Source organism: Lasiosphaeria miniovina, assembly GCF_030549165.1.
Source record: "Lasiosphaeria miniovina strain SMH2392-1A chromosome Unknown B0T26scaffold_9, whole genome shotgun sequence".
Lineage (NCBI taxonomy): Eukaryota > Fungi > Ascomycota > Sordariomycetes > Sordariales > Lasiosphaeriaceae > Lasiosphaeria > Lasiosphaeria miniovina.
This window is the reverse complement of record NW_026848228.1, coordinates 241,890-262,188: the sequence shown is the minus strand read 5'-3', so window position 1 is coordinate 262,188 and position 20,299 is coordinate 241,890. Positions and strand designations below refer to the sequence as shown.

At 54.9% G+C, this 20,299-nt stretch overlaps 6 protein-coding genes across 6 annotated transcripts; 4 read left to right on the top strand and 2 right to left on the bottom strand.

Moving 5' to 3' along the window:
* Positions 1–820: 820 nt before the first annotated feature.
* B0T26DRAFT_757652 (uncharacterized protein) lies at positions 821–2,827 on the top strand (the record flags this gene model as incomplete). The annotated part of the gene is made up of 1 exon (XM_060446275.1): positions 821–2,827. The coding sequence occupies one exon, from the start codon at positions 821–823 to the stop codon at positions 2,825–2,827; it is 2,007 nt and encodes a 668-aa protein (XP_060289317.1).
* A 448-nt stretch (positions 2,828–3,275) lies between these two features.
* On the top strand, positions 3,276–6,450 carry B0T26DRAFT_734146 (uncharacterized protein). Its single transcript, XM_060443182.1, has 3 exons — positions 3,276–3,894; positions 4,040–5,858; positions 5,933–6,450. Exons 1-3 carry the CDS (start codon positions 3,552–3,554, stop codon positions 5,976–5,978), a joined length of 2,208 nt encoding a protein of 735 aa, XP_060289316.1. The 5' UTR covers positions 3,276–3,551; the 3' UTR covers positions 5,979–6,450.
* Positions 6,451–7,294: 844 nt separating this feature from the next.
* Positions 7,295–7,999, top strand: B0T26DRAFT_757650 (uncharacterized protein; the record flags this gene model as incomplete). Its single annotated transcript, XM_060446274.1, has 1 exon — positions 7,295–7,999. One exon carries the CDS (start codon positions 7,295–7,297, stop codon positions 7,997–7,999), a length of 705 nt encoding a protein of 234 aa, XP_060289315.1.
* Positions 8,000–9,009: 1,010 nt separating this feature from the next.
* Positions 9,010–10,002, top strand: B0T26DRAFT_525181 (uncharacterized protein). Its single transcript, XM_060435502.1, has one exon. The coding sequence runs from the start codon at positions 9,225–9,227 to the stop codon at positions 9,810–9,812; it is 588 nt and encodes a 195-aa protein (XP_060289314.1). The 5' UTR covers positions 9,010–9,224; the 3' UTR covers positions 9,813–10,002.
* Positions 10,003–11,292: 1,290 nt separating this feature from the next.
* Positions 11,293–14,500, bottom strand: B0T26DRAFT_659424 (trypsin-like cysteine/serine peptidase domain-containing protein; the record flags this gene model as incomplete). The annotated part of the gene is made up of 3 exons (XM_060438949.1): positions 11,293–11,528; positions 11,612–14,109; positions 14,160–14,500. 3 exons carry the CDS (start codon positions 14,498–14,500, stop codon positions 11,293–11,295), a joined length of 3,075 nt encoding a protein of 1,024 aa, XP_060289313.1.
* Positions 14,501–16,452: 1,952 nt separating this feature from the next.
* B0T26DRAFT_660237 (uncharacterized protein) lies at positions 16,453–19,433 on the bottom strand (the record flags this gene model as incomplete). The annotated part of the gene is made up of 3 exons (XM_060439014.1): positions 16,453–18,155; positions 18,223–19,272; positions 19,337–19,433. The coding sequence occupies 3 exons, from the start codon at positions 19,431–19,433 to the stop codon at positions 16,453–16,455; spliced, it is 2,850 nt and encodes a 949-aa protein (XP_060289312.1).
* Between the last annotated feature and the right edge of the window lie 866 nt (positions 19,434–20,299).

Below are 20,299 nucleotides of genomic sequence, written 5' to 3'. Positions count from 1 at the left end.
CCGGAACTTCGGAAGAGAAAGGCTGCGTTCCCCAAGATCTCAATATGAGCGTGCAGCTGCCTGCTTCTGATCGCTCCCAATCGCCGCCAATAAGGCTCTCTCTCGTGAAAACTGAGTTCTTGACTGGCATTCGGATTACCATCGATGTCGAAATGTCCCGAGGCTGCCTACTCGCCTGCAGCCGACGACCCGATCTGGTTGTAGTGTACGAAGTAGCCTATTCCGTAAGCGGACCACGATTCCCAATCAGGATATTTCCCTGTGTTACCGGTTTATTACTTCCTGCCGTTTTCTTGAAGAATTCGCGCCCACCACCTCACCCAGGTACGTACTGCGTTTTCTTTTTCATCTTAGAGAGAAGAAAGCCAGAAACGATAGAGACATCGAAGCCGTTGCAGTGGCACACTGAAGTAAACGGGCCTCCTGCCTAGGCGTCATCTTGGCCCTTGCACTAACAGAGCGAGGTGGAGAGTTTCGTTTGGTAGTGGGGCTTAGAGGCCCCGCTTCCGCGTGTTGGCGCGGGGAGGAGACCAGCCAGTGACAGACGTCTAGACACTGGAACCCAAACTGGGCTGGCTTCCAGAGCAAGCACCATTTGGCAGGCGACTTCGCAACGTCAATCTCGTCGGCATCCATACTCCTGGCGATGGATACCCAGGGAGCCTACTGAGAAACCGAGACGCGCGCGACGAAATGCTAGCTAGTAGCAGCCATGAACCCCAGCCAACAGAGGCCCTAGGACTACTAGTAGGATACTGCAAAGTCAAGCACCACCATCTCGGCTTGGTGGCTCTGGCCTCTGGGCAAGCTGCAGCAGAAAATGCCCCTTTATGGCCTACTAGGCTCGTCCAAGGCCAAGGGCAACGTCGCCTCTAACTCCCAACCTTCTCAGACGCCGCCAACGACTTCGGATGTCGTCTCGCCGGCGTTTATTTTCGACGAGTCCCAACTCAAGCCGCTTGGCGAAGAGGCCCCCGATCTGCGCGAGCTGAACGCGTGCCTCGAAGCTCTCGCCGTCGTGTTTCCCGATGTTCAGATCGAGGTGTTCCGTGAAATGCTCTGCAAGTTCGACGGCGAATCTAGGCTTGCCTTGGTGGCCGACAATCTGCTGAAGAACCGGGCTTCGTTTGTCAACGGGCGCTGGAGGGTTCCGGATAAAAATGGCGCACCGGGTGCAGCGTCTCGACCGAGCACGCGACCTGACATGGACCTGCTGCCGCGGACCGAGGTGTTCAGAAGTCCCGAGTACATAAAGGCGGCGAGGGCGCTGGCCTGCCACGAATTCAAGGGGCTGTCGCGGTCGGCCATAAACGGCGTTCTTGCTGAGTCGAACCATTCGTATCTCGAGGCTCACGAGACGCTGGTCGCCGTATCATCCAAGTCGTGGAGCTTCTCCATATCCTCTCTGTTCCGCCGCCGGAAGCCAGAGTCACTCACCAAGGCCGAAGCCCACCCGCTTGTCTTGTGGAAATCGACAGGCCACGGCCCCCTACTACCGTGCATCAAGTCAACGGGAAATGCCGAGCTAGACCGAGAGCTCTTCGCCGAGCTTATCCTGCCGCTGAAAGAACGGTCCCGCGCGGACCAAGAAGCAAAGGATCATTGCCTGGCGCTTGAGTTGAACAGCGAGGAAGCACACCAGGCGCAAGCCATTTACGAGTGCGCCTGCTGCTTCGCCGATGGGCCGTTTGAGAGCTTCACTTCGTGCACCGCCAAAGGTCACATGGTATGCTTCAACTGTGTGCAGCACTCCATCTCAGAAGCCATATTCGGTCAAGGCTGGCAGAGGAGCATCAACAAGGAGACGGGCACTCTGCGGTGTCCGGCTGTGGACACTGATGAGTGCCAGGGGTGCATCTCGCAGTACGACACGCGCCGGGCTATGATGGAAGTGAAAGGAGGCATCGATGTCCTCCACAAGCTGGACCAGCGCCTTGCGGACCACAACCTCGTGTCGAGCAACATCCCCCTTGTCCGTTGTCCGTTCTGCTCATATGCCGAGGTCGATGATGTCTCCCTGCCAGAAAGCGAAGCACATGTGCGTTTTCGGACAGACAGCATCTCTAACCTCGTCTTCACCGCCCTCTGTATATGCGCGGCTTTCTGTCTTCTTCCCCTTCTTCTCCCGTTGGCCCTTGGCGCCATCCTCACACACAGCCCCAAATGGTCATTCAAAGATCACGTCGCAGCCCACTTCCACGAGGCTATGAGGCGTCACCGCCGCAACCACCGGGGTCTCAGATTCGTGTGCAAAAACCAAGAATGCAGGCGAGCGTCGTGCCTCAGCTGCGAGAAGGGGTGGGTGGACGTGCACGTCTGCCACGAGTCTTCATTGGTGTCGTTGCGCACGCAAGTAGAGCAGGCCCAGAGCATGGCCATCAAGCGCGTGTGTCCACGGTGCCACACGTCGATAGTCAAGGCGGAAGGCTGCAACAGACTTACGTGTACGTGCGGCTACTACATGTGTTACGTGTGTCGTAAGGACATTTCGGACACTACCGGCCATGACCCCGGACCAGATGTGGGATATAGGCACTTTTGCCAGCATCTACGTTCGGTAAAAGACTCGCCATGCTCCGAGTGCGACAAGTGCTACCTATGGGAGACGGAGGACACTGAAGAGGTGTTGCGGAAGGCCGAAGAGGAAGCCGTTCGCAAGTGGCGAGAGACGGAGAAGCGAGACCTCTCAGTTGCCGACAGGGCATATCTCGAAACGGGCGTGGCAGCCAACTCGAGGGCGTTGGGGGTGAGTAAAGCCCTGTCGGAAGCCAGGTGGCCGACCACTGCCGAAATCGCAGACTTTATTGTGGAAAAGATGTTTGTATGATACGGATCAGCACGAGCACGGAGAGACTCGAAGGCTGGCTGGCATGGAAATCATTCACTAGGTGGGTGGCTTGCCTGGTGCATCACTTTTGGCGTTGCGGAGGGATTCCTCATACCCAAGACCGAAAAAAAGTGCAGGATCTGGGGCTGGCGGGCATTAAAACGGTGCATGGTGCTTTCATGGGTTTCTGATCTACCTACCTTGGCGTAGAAAAGAGAATACGGATACTTGTTTGGAGATATTTTCTGCCTATTAGACGCCGTGTTTTGCGATGGTTACCTCACCTATTAGAGTTATTGAGAGGGGGTTCCGCCTCCCATCTGTCCCTCCACCACTTCTCCCTTATTTCGTTCTTTAATCAACGGCTGGGCTGGGTTGTTGTCTATCAAAACCAGGGGAGAGGTGGGGAGGTGGAGAGGTGGAGGTGTGGAGGTGGAGGTGTGGAGGTGTGGAGGTGCAGGTGGGGGCTAGGGGTTGACTTAGGTAAGCAAGAAGCAGGCCCCGAAATTTTGTGTCCCCAGCGGCCAAAACGCGTAACAAATGACAGCCCGCCCAGCGCAGCTTGGAGAAACTGCGACACCTAGTAGCAGCAGCAGCAGCAGCAGTCCACCTTGCATTGGAGCTGGAGGTTATTCGCACCAAAACCGATTGCGACGCAGCGCATCGCAGCACCACCACCGGGAAACCCAGCGGCGCCCGCCCCCCCCTCCAGAGACAGCCCACCATGTCGGGCCAGACAAGCAAATGGCGCGAGGAGCAGATCCTCGTCATCTGCCCGGGCAGTCAGACGACAATGGCCCAGCTCGGCTGCGGCGAGCTCACTCCTCCCGTCCATCGCTTCCCAACGCGCATGTTCAAAGACGACGAATCGGACGACTGGCGCCCCTACCGCACATACAAGCGGAAGAAGGCTGTGTCGACACCCAGCGTGTCCAATGGCGCTTCCAATGCCACTACGACTGCGACTGCCGGTGCCACTGCCAACGGTGCGGCGGCCAAGGACGAGGATGAGTGGGAGTATGTTGAGGATACAGACTCGGTCGAGGGCGCCGTGTATCCGATCCGAGGTGAGTCTGCCATGCGCGCTTTGTCCAATTGCCACATACTTCATTTTCAATACCAATCTCTCCCATTTGCGCGCGTCTTGGTTCGCGTTGCCATGTGCGCTAGACGGCGCTGACCGTTAAAACCATGCTCCTTTTGTCCAAACAGCCGGCCGCATCGCAAACATGGATGCCTTCCTAGCATTTCTAGACCACGTGCACGGCATCCTCACCACCACATATCACAACACGCCAATCATGTTGATGGCTTCCCCCCAGTGGACGCGGCCCGACTGCGAGGCCATTGCGCGCTACATCTTTGAGAAGACGCGGACCCCGGCCCTCTGCCTCATCAACAGCGGCATTGCAACACAGTACGGCCTCAAGTGGCCCAACATGACGGTCGTCGATGTTGGATTTGAAAAGGTCGACGTGACGTGCATCTACGAAAGCCAGGTGGTCTCGCACTTGGACGTCGGTAGCTACCCGGGACCCGAGCGCGACGTTAGCGGCGGCGAGGTCTTCACGCGCAAGCTGGCGTCGCTGCTCAAGGCCAAGGGGTTTGACTACGAAATGGCCGAGCAGCTGAAGAAGAATCCCATCTGCGAAGTCTTGCCATACGCGCCTGACACCCCGGAGTTGATGGAGCTGCCTGCTGATACGGGCGATGGGTCCAAAATCGTTGCGCCCATTGCCGACATTGACGACGGCTTGAACATTGATGGTAAGGATGTTGAGGATGAGGGCGTGCTTGACGTCGCCAACATTGTTGTAAGCGGTCAAACCAGGGAATTCCTAGCCAAGAAGGAGAAAGAGAAGGCCGAAAGGGCCAAAGCCGGCCGCAAAGCAAAGGAGAGGGAAGGCAATGAGGCGGCTGCAGCAAGGACTGCAAGGCTTCCAAACTCCAAACGGCCCTGGAATGTGTTCCATTATGAGGAGCTGGTCACAGAGGAGGTTCCCGTCGCGGCACCCGTACCGGCACCGGCACCAGCGCCTGCGCCCGCCTCGATCCCTGCTATAGCGCCTACTCCGGCGGGAATAGAAAATAGTACCACGGACGTCACCATGGGAGACGCATCCGGGGCGACAACAGGGACAGCCCCAGAAGCAGCAACAGCAACAACAGCCCCCATCGAAGGCTCCGCGATCGATGTCGCAAAACCAGAGCCAAGTGCAGATCAACAGCAGGCCAGCGTCGGCAGCGAGGCAGTAAAGCCCGAGGAGGCAAAAGCAGAAGCACCGCCAGCTCCGGCCGCTCCTGAAACCGCTCAGCTCACAGAGAAGCAGACCAAGCGCGTGCGGCGGGACATTGAGATTGGCATCGAGCGGTTTCTCTTTGCGGAACGTGCCGAGATTGACCGCATAGTCACTGCCATCTACCGTGCCGTACAAGGGATCGAGAACATGTACATGCGGCCGTACTGCTGGGAGAACATTGTCTTTGTTGGCAACGGCACACGCATCCGCGGCCTCAAGGACAACATCATGCAGACATTGCAGGCGCGGCACCTGGTGTCGCCCAGCTCGGCCACCATGTTTACCTCGGAGCTGCCGTCCAACTTGGGCACGCCGTCGGGCACCGGATCCCAGACCCCTACCGGCTCCTTCACGGGCGCCCCACATCAGCTGCCCACTACCAGCAGCGTCAACCCGCTGCTCCAAGCGGCAACCACGGCGAGCCTCGGCATCCCGGGCGGCCCTGCCGCTGTCGCCGCCGCGGCCGCGGCCGCTGCTAATGCTAATGCGCCCGGCTCCAACGCTGGCGACGCTAGTTCGGCCCCCAGCCACCACTTCCACAGCCAAACGCCCACCACCATCAAGCTTGCGCAGCTGCCCACCTACCTTAGCGAGTGGACTAAGAACGGCTTCGAGGAGGCCATGTTCCTTGGCGCCCAGGTCGCCGCCCGTCTTGCCTTTTGCATCCACAACTTGGACGTCCAGGGCCTCGAAAGCCAGCGGCTGATGAGCTTGACCCGGATAGACTATAAGTGGGTTTTTCTTTCTTGATTTGACCCACATATATCACTTGCATCGTTGTGGCTTAGCTAACTTTTCTTCGCAGTGAGCACGGGCCCAAAGCGATTCGGTCGCATTCGATGCTGGGGTGACGGCATTATGGAGACGGCTGGTGTTTATCGCGAGTGCTAGGGAGTGCGAAGGTAGGCTCCAAAGAGTTGTTGGCTTGGGCAGTTAGGGAGGTAGGTAGGGTATCTAGGTTGGCTGGCCGAGGGGTGTTTTCTGTCACCCCTCTCCCTCTTTATGATTAAGTTGGAAATATCAAATATTAACACGAAGTGCCAAAAAAAAAAAAAGAGCCTTGCAGGTCGTCCTGCAGAGGTTATAGACCTAGAATGTTTCTTCGTGGTGACGTGTGGTTGTTACACCATCCCCGCGTGGAAACGAACAGCGAGAATTTGCTATTTGATCTGAGGCACCCTTTCACTAGAAGTACGAGGCTCTGCTTGTAGTTGGTGTGTATCGTGGCAGCATTTCGTCGCGTGAATTCCATGACTCCCAGTGCGTTCCGCGCGCCGGAGATGCCCCGGTGCCAAAACATGAGCTTGACCTCTTGATGTTTACTGGGCTTGGCTCGCTGACAGCCTCGTCAAGATCGTACCACCAGAGAATGAGGATGCCAGTTTTGTACACGATTCTATCCAAACTCTCGGCCTGACCGGATGTAAGGGCATATAATGCGATGGAATCTCGACTCCAGGGGCGTTCAAAGTCGACAGCATCATGAACAATGAACTTGACAGAAATTCCGTGCAGAGGCACGGCTTCCATGAGAAAAGAAGAAAAGTATACTTTAAACACTATTAGTCTGTAGCAACATGCTAATGAAGATGCTGCCCTTTTTGTGAGCGATCCCTCTCTCGCCTCCTGTTGATATCTGTTAAAATGACCGTTCTCGCGGCCGTAGTATACACAAGGGTCAGCTGAGCCTTTGACTGGGCAGCCATCAAATGCAAGCCAACATAACATTCTTCTGCTCTTCACGATGGATCTCAAGTCTTCAGGCTAAATACGCTCCCGCTACAGACTCACAAAGCTGACCGCCTCGGTACGTCGCAGGAGTTGCAGCAGAGTCATGGCGTGCATGGCGGCGTTGACGAAGGTAAGGTACTGAAATGTCATTAACAGGTTGGAATTCCATAAGGCTCTCGGACAAACCCACAAGCCGGTATAGAATCACGGGGTCAGTCTCCCATACATACCACTAGGAGTAGTAGGCATCCATGCCCAATGCGTACCTTGATTGTATACCCCGCCTTCCTCGACTTCAGACGTGCCTGCCTCGCAGCGCCCGCTCAGAGGATGTCTTAAATAATTCCATCCTCAGAACGTTAACAGAGACCCATCGACAATTATTATAACGTGTATTATATTTGGCTACCTACCTACCTATTCAACCACGGCAAAGATGGCTGCCGTTCCCAAACATATGATTCTACCACCCAGAGAGCCAGACGCCACCGACTCGGAAATGGCCACCTATCTTCTCGAGTCTCATATCGAAAGCGCCCTGGCCGGTCTCGTGGATGAATTAGACAACAAAGAGCTAGAAGCCTTTGCCGATTTAACGGAGGAGAGTGAACATGATGCCATAATCCATATTTACGCCACGTACCGCCTATACATGAGAAGCAACTCGCCGGAAAGGCTTAAACAAGCCGCCAGATCGTTAAAACTCTTGGTCGAAGCAACGGCAAAAGATGATGCGGCTCACGCTCTGCAACTTCGCATTCTTGTTCAGACGTTAGCGGACCTGGCGCAGCATGAATTCACGTCACGTACCGGGGGAGATGCTGCTGCGGGTGTCTTTTTCGAAGGGCCTACGTTGAGGGAAGATCTCGACTCCGCCGTCAGCCTGGCAACAACAGCTCTGGACTCGACGCAGTCGGACCATCCCGGTCGATTCATGATACTGAACAACATCGGAGCCTGGCTCGGGCTGCGGTTTAATGAATGCACCCACTTGAAAGATAATCTTGATCTAGCTATCGAATATTCCTGGGGCGCAAAAGGTGGCGCAGAAATAGTAGCACGAGATGCTACACCTGTAGTCGCAGACCACTCCGATAGAGATGCTGTTTTCATACAGTTTGCAGGCTTGCTTGCTATTTAAATTGACTTGAACAACCAGGACTTGACACACCATCCTGAGCGGGAGGAAGAATTGGCAACCGATCTTGATACCTCTATCGGATCTATACCGAACATATTAGCCAACATACCTCGAGACCACCCCGAGCGAACCGGACTGTTGACCAATCTTGGAGCCCACTTTAGTAGGCGATTTGAACGGTTTAGCCGTGACAACGACGATCTCGACCAAGCCATCAAGTTCACACACGAAGGATTGCAGAACCACCATTTTCTAGATCCCGACAGTCCCACCGTGTCAAACCTTCAACAACTACGCAAGTGGCAAAAAGATTTGTCGAGTTCAGTGGACAATGGCCTTGATGCTGTCCAGACTGGCTCAGCTTCCGCTCACGTGTCTCCTGATCAACCCGATCGAGATGACTTGTCAACAAAGTTTGGGAACCTACGTTCCACACGTGCTGGAACAAACAGGCGACTAGACTTTGAAGGCTCACCGCCAATCGATACGATCCAATCCGAAATCGAGGCCGCTGGTTCTGGTAAGGACGGGGCTGTGTTTGTGAGCAAATGCAGAGTGGTTTGGAGCATGATGAAGTTTTGTGAAGAAGAGCTGGACCCGGGGGCGACACTCCAGAGCATTGTCACCTTAACGGGGACACACATCAACGCTGAAATGAATTCGTGTGGAGAGTTTACGAAAAAGGTATGGATGTCGTCGGCTCTCATCGAATTCCTCAATCAATACATCCAAAACCCGTTGAAATTCAAAGGTAAGCCTACTTCAGTGAAGCCTCATTTATTCCTCGCAGGCGGCTATTAAGCCGTAGATTATTATGGACCAAGACTAACGAATCGAAGGTTCCGTTAAGCTCTATGGAGGTACTACTCTTTCAATCGATGATGATGAGAAAGAGACCAGACATCCAGGATATGTGCGCTTCTCGGTCTCTGGCCCTCTCGCTGAAGTAGCTCGACTCATTCAGCAGCTTGCCTGGATCACGGCCGCATTCGAACCTCCCAAGAAGAACATTCTGACAGTATCGACCGCCGTTCTGGACATTGTGCCTGGGATGATTAACATTCGACCAAGACAGCTTGACTCCCAAGCCTTGCTGCGAGGCTCATCTAACTCAAAGGCAAATGCAACCTGCTGGCACTAGCTCCTCCCTGGCGCTGTTTTAGCGTATAGTTTTTCAATATCCGAACGGGAAGAAGGCATAGGGTTGGAGATACTTTTTGATTTCATGGCCAGCCTCGCAGATATTCGCACCAAGATAGATGTTGCCGAGGGTGTAACACTACTTGGGGGGCCCGAAATCCTTCTGTACCCAACTCAAATACTGGAGTGCGGTGTACAATGGCACTGCACCGAGATCGACGGTAACCGTTCCGGGGAGGACGGTCAGGTCCCCACCGGAGCCCTTCCAAACCAGTCCCTCCAGGACCTCTCGAATCGAAGGGCATTTCTGGGGTTTTGGACCAAGTCTCAGGTACTCTTGGGAACGCAGGATCTTGTCGAAACTCTGCGGGCTAGAAAAGACCTGGAGTTGAGATTTGAGAAAGCACCTGGAGGGATCGAGCTTACACGAGAAGGGACATTCAGTGCGGGCTTCTCTCTCAATGCACAGGCGAGCATCGGTATCAAGGCGGTTTTCTCGAAAACATTGCAAGTATCACTAGATCAAGGCAGGACATACCTTGATCTTGTTGACAAGGCAGCAGTCCAATCAACGATTGTCTACGACGAGCAGACCAGGTCCGGATGGGTCATCTCGGAGATGAGCCTCGCATTACACATTGCCCTATCTTATCTCTCTAATCCTCGAGTTTAAGAAAGACGACGTAGTGGCCCTGAACTACTCGAGGGAGATTGGCCACAACTGCCGTTTGCTGAGCCCTGTGCTGATGGTGGCTTAGAAGCACGCAGGATCGGTATCGAATCGACCAACTGCCAGATCAAACTATGGTCAGAAAATGGGAAAACGAAAACGTTTTGCAAAGTCATAGAGGATGTTCTACGGGATTTTCGGGCAATAAAAACTGCAACGATGGTGCAGAATAGACAAAGTGGCTGGCGCCCCGGGTTCATGCGCCCAGGAATTAGGGGCTGGGAGTATTCTGAGTTTGTGTCCCGGGAGAGTGACATGTTCCAAAAGGAAGTGCCTTTCAAGGGTCATGAAGCGCCGGGTGGGAGCTGGAGAGAGTGGACGGCATGTTGGCCTTCTTCGGCCGTGGACTCGGCGAGCTCATCAAGCCTATGCAATCCTCGAGGCATCCCTCCAGACTTTCTGCCATCCCTCCTAGATCGCGGCTATTGGTTGCAAGTCGAACCTGCCTCGAGAACAACCTGAAGGGGGCTGCCGAAAAGGGAAAGAGACTTGTCGGTTCACTGGAATGGACGTCGGCAACGGCAAAACGGTACTGCAACGATGCCTGCGACAAGACGTCTTGCTTGAGCATACAAATCTTGGGGGGGACGAGTAGCTCTTCTGGCACTTCTCCAAAACGCCAGGTGTTGGATGCCGAGGCCGTTATTTTTGGAGAGCCTGAGTACTATCATAAAGCCTTGATAGAACAGCAAGCACGAAGAGCTAACTCGTGGAATGGTTGAGGGTTATATTTATCCCTGGTTACTGAGGGCGAGATTCGGGACAGCAGACAGGTCTGTGTCGGCCTGCAGGGCGCAGCAAAAGGCAAGTCTATTTAGAGCTTCTGATAGAGAGTATAGTCAAAATCGTGTGTTGTTCTTTGCTCCTATGGGGGATAGCTACCTGCGTGATGGAGCATGCTAGGGTACATGATCTCTATCTTGACAGAAGTAGGCATTTCGTAGCGTCCTTTCTCACCTAGCTAGTTTACGAAAAGGAAACGGCGACTAGGTAGCAATGTGAAAGTGTCCCAGAATTGTATCCAGGAACGCATCCTACGGAGATGCTGGTTGCTTACACAAGACCCTTTAATACAGCCCTATTTTATTGATAGCTTCAACAAACATAGCAGAAAAAACGAGCCGCGAACTATCTTAATACAGAATTGTATCAGTTCGTGGGGTGTGGATACGATTCCGTGATAATATACCTAAATTATCTGGTGCTTTGACGTAGCTTCGGTGCCGGGTAGTCTCAAGTAGGAACGTGCCAAGAAACTGAACTACAACAAGATATTCATCTGCTTGTAAAATCATCTACACTCTATCGAGACCCAACAATAGGATATTTGCTCCCCACATGGGGCAGGATTCTATTATTACAACTAGCAAAACACAAGGATCATCTATGTCACACACGACACATGAAATTCCCACGCCTAAACTCAGTCATTAGAGACGCCGACATCGACATCCATCTCGCTGCTCTCTTCCGCAATGGGCAAGATGCCGTCCGTGCCCTCGCCTTCAATCACCTTGCCGCCATCATAGGTCACGCGCCGCCAGCCACACTCCTCGGCCGGGTCCTTGGTCCACTCCATTGTCGGGAAGTAATGCTCATTCTTCTTCATGGTCACCACCCACGGCACGCTATCAAACGTCATAGCCCGGAGTCGGAAATCTGGTTTGAGAGGACCTCGGTCAGCAAAGTAGGAAACAAAGGTTGGACAAGGGGGAGGGGGGGGGGGGGGGGGAACAGCGTACAGGTATTGTCAGGAATCTTGATCACGGCGGCAAGGAACGACTCGAGATCTGGCGTGGGCTTTCCGTTCACGTGGGTGATGAAGTTGGTAGGGGCAAGGCCGTACTGATATGAGGGCGAGCCGCGGGTTCTTGCCGAGACGTAGACCTCGCTAAACAGCTTGCTGATCTGCTGCCGGACGGCGTGGTGTGGCCGGTGGATGATGGCGCCGCAGAACGAGATGGCACGGTCAGTCTCAACGTCGTCAGCAGCAACAGTGGGGATCTTGTGGTTCAACTCGTTGCAGTCGCGGACGATGACGGCGTCAAGCACATCGTTCGAGTACATGACATCTAGATCTGAGATCTTGGTGACGATCTTGCCGTTCAGGGTGAGCAAAATGTCCCCTTCCAGGAGGGCGCCACCTTCTTGCTCTTCTCGCTCAAAGGTGCGCTTAGTTACCATAAAGAGCTGGTGATGGGCCGTGTTCGCCAACGACACCTTGCGAATCCACTCTTCCGACACGCCCATAACCCGAGCCTGCGACATCTGGATGGCGCGAAACTCAACCGACAGCATTCTCAGCTTCGGCACGATGCCCTGCTGTATCTGTGACACTACGGGCAACAGCGTCGGGGTGGTAAGGCCAAGGTGGTACTCTTCGTCGCGGTGCGTTGTATTAGAACGCTCGCCGAGGTACGTCAGCCAAAGGGCCTGGACAGTGCCATCTTGAGAAACGAGCACGCCGCTGCCGCACTGCCCGCTCAGGCTTGTATCGACGGTGATGGCATCGACATTGACGGCGCGATACCGGGGCGCCCCAGAGTTGGCGGGGATGGTCACGGCAAAGATCTCGGTGACGGTGGTCGCGGCATGTACGATGCGGCCGATTCTATTGTAGCCGATGAAGTACGTCGAGGCACCTTGGGTAATCTCCTCAGAGCTGAGCTTGGCGCTGAGCACTGGAGCATCGACAAGTTTCGGATCGTACTGGATTATGGCATAGTTTTGCAGGGGATGAAGAAACACTACCTTGCCCTCGACAACGATGGAATCCGCGATGGTGATGGAGATGTCGCAGAAGTCATAGGGCACAATAGCTCTCGATATTACCACGAGGCCCTTGTCGGCGTCGATGACAAGTCCCATCCCCCACTTGCGGTTCTTGGGGAAGCCGTCAAGCTTCATCGGCATGGTGCAGCTGACGTGGACGAAACTCCGTACAAGATCGGCAACAGCCGGGTGAGATGTGTGCTCGAGCTGGATGAACGAGGCGGTCCTGGGAACGGGGGGGACCGCAGGCAGGGCATCTGAGAGATTCGAGAAATCCCAGAGACCCGTCTCATCGTTTCGCACAGCCAACTTCATCTTCTTGGACCAGTGCCTGTCGACATAGATAATAGTCGTGTTTAGGGTGTGCAGATCGCGCAGATGCTTGTACGTTACCACCACCCGAGCCTTGTCGGGTATGTCCTTGACCACATCGATGAATGTGTTAAGATCGGGCGTCTTCTTGTGGTCGATCGACTGGACCAACCAGCCGTTTTCTGTGTTGTCGAACCGCCAAGACCCGCCGGCTTCACAGACATAGACACCCTTGCAAGCCACGCCATAGAGGCGGGCCTGCTGATAGGAAAGGTCGTGGAAGCTGCCGCCCGAGACCGAGACGAAGCGGTCAGGCGTGATCTTGTGCAGGTCGCCAATGTCAATCTCGACCTCGACCTCCTCGCCACCCCGGAGCAGCAGAAGCTTAACAGTGCTGCCGACGTTGGAGTCCAGGATGTCGTCGAGACGGATAAACTCGGTAAGCATCTCGCCGTTCACCTTGACCAAGACATCGCCCTCCTCGACCTTCTTATACGACGGGCCGTCGGGAAGCACGATCTCGGCAACCAGCATATTGGTTTCTTTGGGGAAGGCTTTTCTCATCTGGGCCTCCCATTCCGGGCCTAGGCCTAATCTCCGGCACTCGTCAAACGGCTTGAGCAGGAACTGGCACTGGATGTCACCTCGTGTGATGGGCTTCCCCTCCTGCAGACATTTGAGAGCGCGTAGCGGTCTGTCCAAGGGAAGGAAATAGTCGGTCGAGGCGCCGTCTGCTCTGCCGCCGGCCTGGAGCGCGACGGCATACCCGTCGATATTCACCACGGGACTGCCCGAGCTACCTCCGCTAGCGGCTGCGCTAGCCTGATAGTAGCACGTATTGAAGTCGCTGTATCCTTCGCCGTACTCGGGGGCATTGCGATCCAGCCTACTTATGACGCCGGACAGAATGCTGAGCTTTTCTCCGGCATCGTTACCAACGACTCTGATCTCGACACCAACCTTTGCCAGGTCAGGCCGCAGCACCAGCGCATCCACTGGCATATACTTGATGGCCTTGGGGTCAAACTTGAGGATGCCAAAGTCGTGGACGGGGTCGCGGTAGACGGGGTAGGCGTCGACCTCTTCATGGTTATCGAAGATGCAATATCCCCAGAAGGGGCCAGAGCCAACAACGTGCCGGTTAGTCAAGATGTACCTGCAAAACGTCAACACGGGTTGGTTATTGAGAAGAGGACCTGAGCTTACCCTCTTTCGGCATCGACGACAAAGCCTGTGGCCTCGCTGGTCAGGGCCGGGTCGGTGTCGAAGGAGCACGTCTGGCAAAAGCGGATCGAGACGACGTTGCGCACGACAGACTCTATGGTGGCCTGCCACTCGGCTGTGTCGGGGCCGGTGGGGAGGAGGGCGCTCGGCAGCCTCGAGTCTTCAAAGTCGTCTTCGAAGCCGTCCTGGCGAGCGGGCGAGCTATCGCCGCTCGACGCCACGTCTCCTCCGTTGGTACGGTGATGCTTGGGATGCCGCGAGTCAAGGGCATGTGGCGGCTCCTTCCGCTTGGAGCGAAGAGTAGCTGAGCTGGGGCCGTTCATGGCTGCGGCTAGACCGTCGCTATCGCTGGATCTCAAATTGGAATAGGGGGTCGAGAGGGGGATCGAATTCGCGCTCGAGTTGGGAGTCGAAGTCGAAGTAGTGGTCGAAGTTGCAGTCGAATCCGGAGCTAATACAGAGGATGTAGTTGGCCGTGTGGTCGGGGAGGACGAGAAGGCGGATGCGGATGAGGAAAAGGCTGCGAGGTGATGTGAGGGCCGTTGGGCGGTGGTGCGGGTGAGGCGGGTTGGCCGTGAAAATGTCGGCCCTGCCAATGACAGTTTGGCGAAAGCGGCGCAAAAGGATGTGGTGAGAAAGCTCGGGCTAGGAAGCGTCGTGCGCAGTCTCCGACAGGTCTGGAGGAGCGCTGGCCGCATCAAAAGTGGACAGGAGGCTGCGAACTGCTAGGTTCGGCCAGTCAGTCGGTCAGTCGCTTTGAGACGGAAACAGATGGATGGTGGGCTTGGTTCCGAACTTCTCAGTCCAGAGTTCAGAGTCACCTAGCCTCAGCTTTCAGGGTCGAATGCAGGCTCCTTCCCAAGGTAGGTCTGGATCTTGGAACTGTTGGAAGCCAGCAAAAGAGTGGGAATTCTTGGTGTCTGGGGTTCGAGGCAAGGAAGGGGAGCCGATTGGCGGGGTGCAATTAGCGGCCGGGACCGCATAAGAGCATTTAGGCCCCGATTGACACATTTGTATGTATATACAAATACATGTGCATATCCGGACTTCCGAAGTTCTTTCACGAGGAATTCAAGGCCGAGTATGAAATTATTTCCCTGATTAACTCGACAACCTTTGGACGCCCGCTCAAAGATGCAAAACCACATCCCGACCACATAGTGATAGGGTTATCAGCCGAGACGAGGCAGAAAATCATCAAAGACGACCTCCATTTCGATGGGCTATATACCCATGTAGCTCAAGTGTATCGTAAAGATAAAGCATTGAGGGGAAATATTATTTATGTAGGCGATCCAAAAGATAGAAGACGACAATGCAAAGAAGACGACAAAGCAGGCGAATGCAGCAGGTGCCTCGGAGCCGTCGTCATCGAAGCCCGCTACCTCAACCACATGAGTGCCGAGTAACCGTCGCGAGGTGGGTATTTTTACAGGCGAGCGAACCACACTACTGACTAGCTAGCAAGTTCCTTGGGTAGCGAGAGTAATAGCAGGCCTATGAAATTAATCCGCTCACAAAAGAGATAGGAAAGAGGAAATATAAGTCTCGACCTCTTCATCTTGAGTGCAGATTCTGTAACTTCGCACGCATGCGCATGGCTAGCTACCTACCCACCCACCCACCCACCCACCCGCCATCTTTGCGCGGAAATCTCGATTGACATTGTGTTACTCCTTACCATTCAGTTGACAAAGTGACTTGATTACCCCCTTTCCTCAAGAAACGAGCTCTCTGGGGGAAAGCTCTTGATAACTTGAAGGTTAGAGTATGTACTCCGTAGAGATACTGAGACGACCCATAACCGGGGTGACAACATAAATACAACAGAAGGAGAAAGTAAAACGCCGATGATGATGCTCCCATCCTTGTATGTACATGACCCGCCACACAAACAAACATAGATGCCCCCCTGTGATGATCATGGACAGCCATATCCATGATAGTAACCAGGTCGCAATAGCGACCCGGTTCCCTCTATGGACTCGGCGTGGTGTTCGTCGAAAAACGACAACACCGCGACCCTATCCACAATCCAACCACAGCCAATCCAAGTTTGACATGTGCTCCAGACCAAAAAAAAGAAAAAACCCAAAAACCATTGTGCCCGTATATCTCCACTCCTTCTCAAGGGTATCATGTCCATGCCCAGGTATGTCGGATGCAAAAATGAAAATGATTCTCTGGGTCCGATTCTGTCGCCGGTTATGAAATATCAATGCGAGGAAACAAGCGATGCAACGGAAACAGCGAAATCAGTCGGGCAGTCTCGGATTTACTGCTGCTTCATCTGCTCTCGGATTTTCTGAAACTCACGGACATGCAGCTCGTGGGCGTCGCAAGCCGCCATCCACTTTTGCCGCACATGCTTGTCCTGCTCCAGCCAATGTATATACTCCTCCATCTTGGCGTCATTCTTCGAGACAATCCAGTTGTAACCCTCGGCATTGAGTTGCTCGAACATCTGTTGGCGTCTGAAAAAGTGATCGACGATGTTCTTGTTGAAGACAGGCCAGTCCCTTAGATACTTCTCAAAGTCGCGTGCATAGCTTGCCCACATGGCCGATTTGGGCTTGGGAGTTGCGATAGCGAAGCTTGGGGGCGGCCGAGGCGCCACCGGGGGGTGGGGAAAGGACACGGGCTTGGGCTTCGCCTTCTCCAGGGGTATCTTTGCCGACGGCTTGCTTTCAAAAGGGAGATTCGAGGTCATATCGCTCAACGAGTTGAGCCCCGATGGCTTAGACATGAATGGCTCGACGTTTCTGAACTCTGCGAAAATCGGCCGCCTGAACTCCTCGCTGTCCTCCGATCCAGCTGCGTTGGGGTTCACCTTGTGCATGATGTTAAGCCCGCCCCCCAGATTAGCATCGGCTCGCACACCATTAACATCGCCGGCACGCCACTCGGGCTTGGAAGGCTCGACGTTGATTGTCCGGGCACTCGTCGGTTGCGAAGCTGCGGGCTCTGGAGGGGGTGTATCGATGTCCATGGCGTTGGGACTTCGGGCCCCGCTTATGTCGGCAGCCGACATGGCCGGTGCAGTTGGCCGCGCTTGGTAATTGCCACTCGTCTCGTCATCGTCCACCACCGTCGCGGTCCCAAATGCGCCCCCCGCCCGGATAGGCCGTTGTTTCTTGGCGGGCCGAACAGGTCGCGTGGGCGAGGCCGCTTTGCCCCCTGTTGCCCCCGTTGGATGGGCAAATAAGTGAGGGCCAAGCTTCTCCTCCCATTGACTGGGGTCAAAACCCCCAGGCTTCTTTCCAGCCTCTTGCTGAGAAGCGTTGTTAACTGATTCAGCCGATGACGCCATTCCGTTTTTGAGTGGCGACTGACGCCCGCGAGTGGTTGTCCTAGAGCGCTGCTTCGCACGGAGGAATGCATCGTCTCCCGATGAATCTGAACCTGCGTTAAACTTGTATCTCCCACCTCCTGTCTCATCTGGAACGAATTGGGTATTGATGTTATCAGTACTATTTCGCATGAATCGAGCCTGCTGGGCGGACAGATTCGGGCCGAACGTCTCGTCGTCGTCGTCGTCGGGAACCGAGAATCTGACACGATGAGTGGCGTTAGTTCTGCGCGTGCCAACACGAAGGCAACTCCTCTTGGGCTTCACTCCACAACCATACCCAGGTGCAGACTGCTGCTTGGAGGGCCGTGTTCCCCTAACGCTTAGGAGACCCTCCAACTGGTCCTGAAGGGACTTCTCGAAACTGTTGAGTTCTCGAGTCGACGGCGAACTGTTTCCACTGGGGGCGGCTTTGCCGTCGAGCTTTGCCTTCCCGTTAGGCATCTCTTGCCACTTGCCCCCATTGCTATCTACACCCACACGCCCGCTTGGGTGAGGTGTCTTCTGCGCACTAGACGACAGGGAAGAGGTCCGAGAGGGATTGAAAATAAATTTTCCGGTTTTAAAAAGGGTGGCATACACATTAGGGCCCATTTTCGCGTTTGATGAAGCACCTCCGTCTACTGTCGCTAGAGTCAGTTAGCCAAGTCTCTAGCAAATGAAAGTGATGAGCGCGATGTGACTTGCCATTGGCACTGCTGTTGATGGCGGAGCTTGAGCTGCCTGGGTTTGCAAACGTGGCGGTCGGAGGTGCCGAGTTTGCTTCTAGGGAGCGAGGGCCGTACTTGTCGCCGGCTTGAGACGGGAAGCCAAATCGATGACTGGCGGCGGCCGTGCCAAAGGCGCTCTTTTCGGCCGACGGCTTCTTGAAGCTGTCCGACTCTCCCACACTTACGCTTCGCTGCCGCTGAGGGGGCGGAGGCGGCGTTTCCCCATCTGTATTGTGGCCACTGTGACAGCCGTCCCTCACGCTCTTGGCTCGACTCATACTGACACCTTCAAAAGGGTTCGTTTTCTCCCTGAGGTGAGACGTATATGGCGTACTGTGGCGAGGTTCGTTAAACTGTTCCATCAGGGGATCAACAACATAATGTGCCTCCCGGTCTTTCTTTAGGTTCGCCGAGACCTCTTCAAAGACGCTCGAGTGGAGGCCGGTGCTGTAGTGGCTGTTTCTGACCGGCGGCTCATCTCCAAGAGGTGACGCTGGGACGAACCCCTTTTTTCTCGTGCCCGTGCCAAACTTTGCTTCTTCCCGCCTGGCCTGGGCGGCAGACCGGGGAGGAGGCGGCGGCGGATCCATGTTCTTGGCATTCGGCCGGGGGCTATTAGGAGGAGCTGCGGCGGCAGCGCTGGCCTGGCTTGCTCGGTTCGTGGGTCCAGTCCTCATGCGGTCCCATGCTCGTAGATTCTCAGTCGCATTCTCCGTCTTCTTGGCAGTCGGTGGTTGGCCCCAGGTCGAGTAGCGAGACGAGGAGCTCGTACTTGGAGTAGGGCGCGTTGGCGGCCGTCGCTTGGGTGGCGAGCCAAACTGTTCAGCCATATTCTTGGAGACATTTTGATAGGGGTTGCCGGCGCTTCTGGGAACAGAAGAGGTTGGGTATCTGCCAGTTCTATGCCTGCGGTATTCGTCGAACTTTGCCTTTGCAGCAGGATCAGAAAGAATTTCGTGGGCCGATTGGATGGCCTGAAATTTATCTGTGAATTCATCTTCATGGCCCAGATTTCGGTCGGGGTGGTATTTCAATGCTTTTGGGACACGGTTAGCGGGGGGAATCGGGTATTGGAACATAGGCTACATGAAAAAACATACCAAGCTTCTTGAACTGCCTCTTCACCTCATTGACATCTGCCGTGGGGGGCAACTCGAGATCGGCGTAATAATCTCGACTGTAGTCGAGCTTCGACATGGTGGGCTCGATAGTCAAGGGTTCCGAGAGGAGACGGGGGGAACGAAAGTGGGTGTTGCGCGCAAGCCGAGCGCCGGCATCCCTCGCTCTACGGCGAGACGACCTTCGTGATTGCTGCCCAAGGAGTGGTGTGGCTAGAAATGGCTGCTAGTATTGAAGAGTGTGCTGTGGTGTCGCAGCGCAAGATGCGACGGGCGGTGGGAACGGAAGCCCCGAGAGCCACGAGCAAACGACGATATGTAGAACCGAGGACGGGACCGCAAGTGTGTATCGTTGCAGGACTAGGTAAGCGAGAAGTAATCGAAGCGATCGCCCACAGTCGCGCCGGTCTGCGCTGTGGTTCGGCGGTCTGGAGAGGAAGCTTTTGTTAGCATGTGGGATGCTGCAGGCAGGGACCGTGTCTCGGTTGTAGTGCGGGGCACATACCGGTAGCAGCTAAGAAGCGACGACACGGTGAGACGATTATGAGAAGTGCAGAGTGCAGTGCTCGCTTGTCAAGTCAAGGAAAATTCGCGAACTGATTGTAGGTATTGTGGAGACGGGATTTTATTATTTAGCCGCAGCGTAGGGCGGCGCGGGCGCGTGTTTAGAGAACAGTCGCGCAGAGCCTGTGACCAGGCATGGGCAAGGATGAAAGGCAGGGACAACTCCCGTCTGGATGTGGGCAGGGTCAGGGTCGCAGGGTCAAGCTTACGGAGTACGGAGGCAGCTCGAAGGGTTCCGGACGCTGTGCTACGAGGAGAATGTTAAAAAAAAATTAGGAAAAAAATGGCAGGATTCACCCTTAACGAACTCAACGCCGCCAGTCAGGCAGGATCTGGGGCGGTCTGAGTCGATTAGTGCTTCACCGTCTCCCGTTCTCTCCT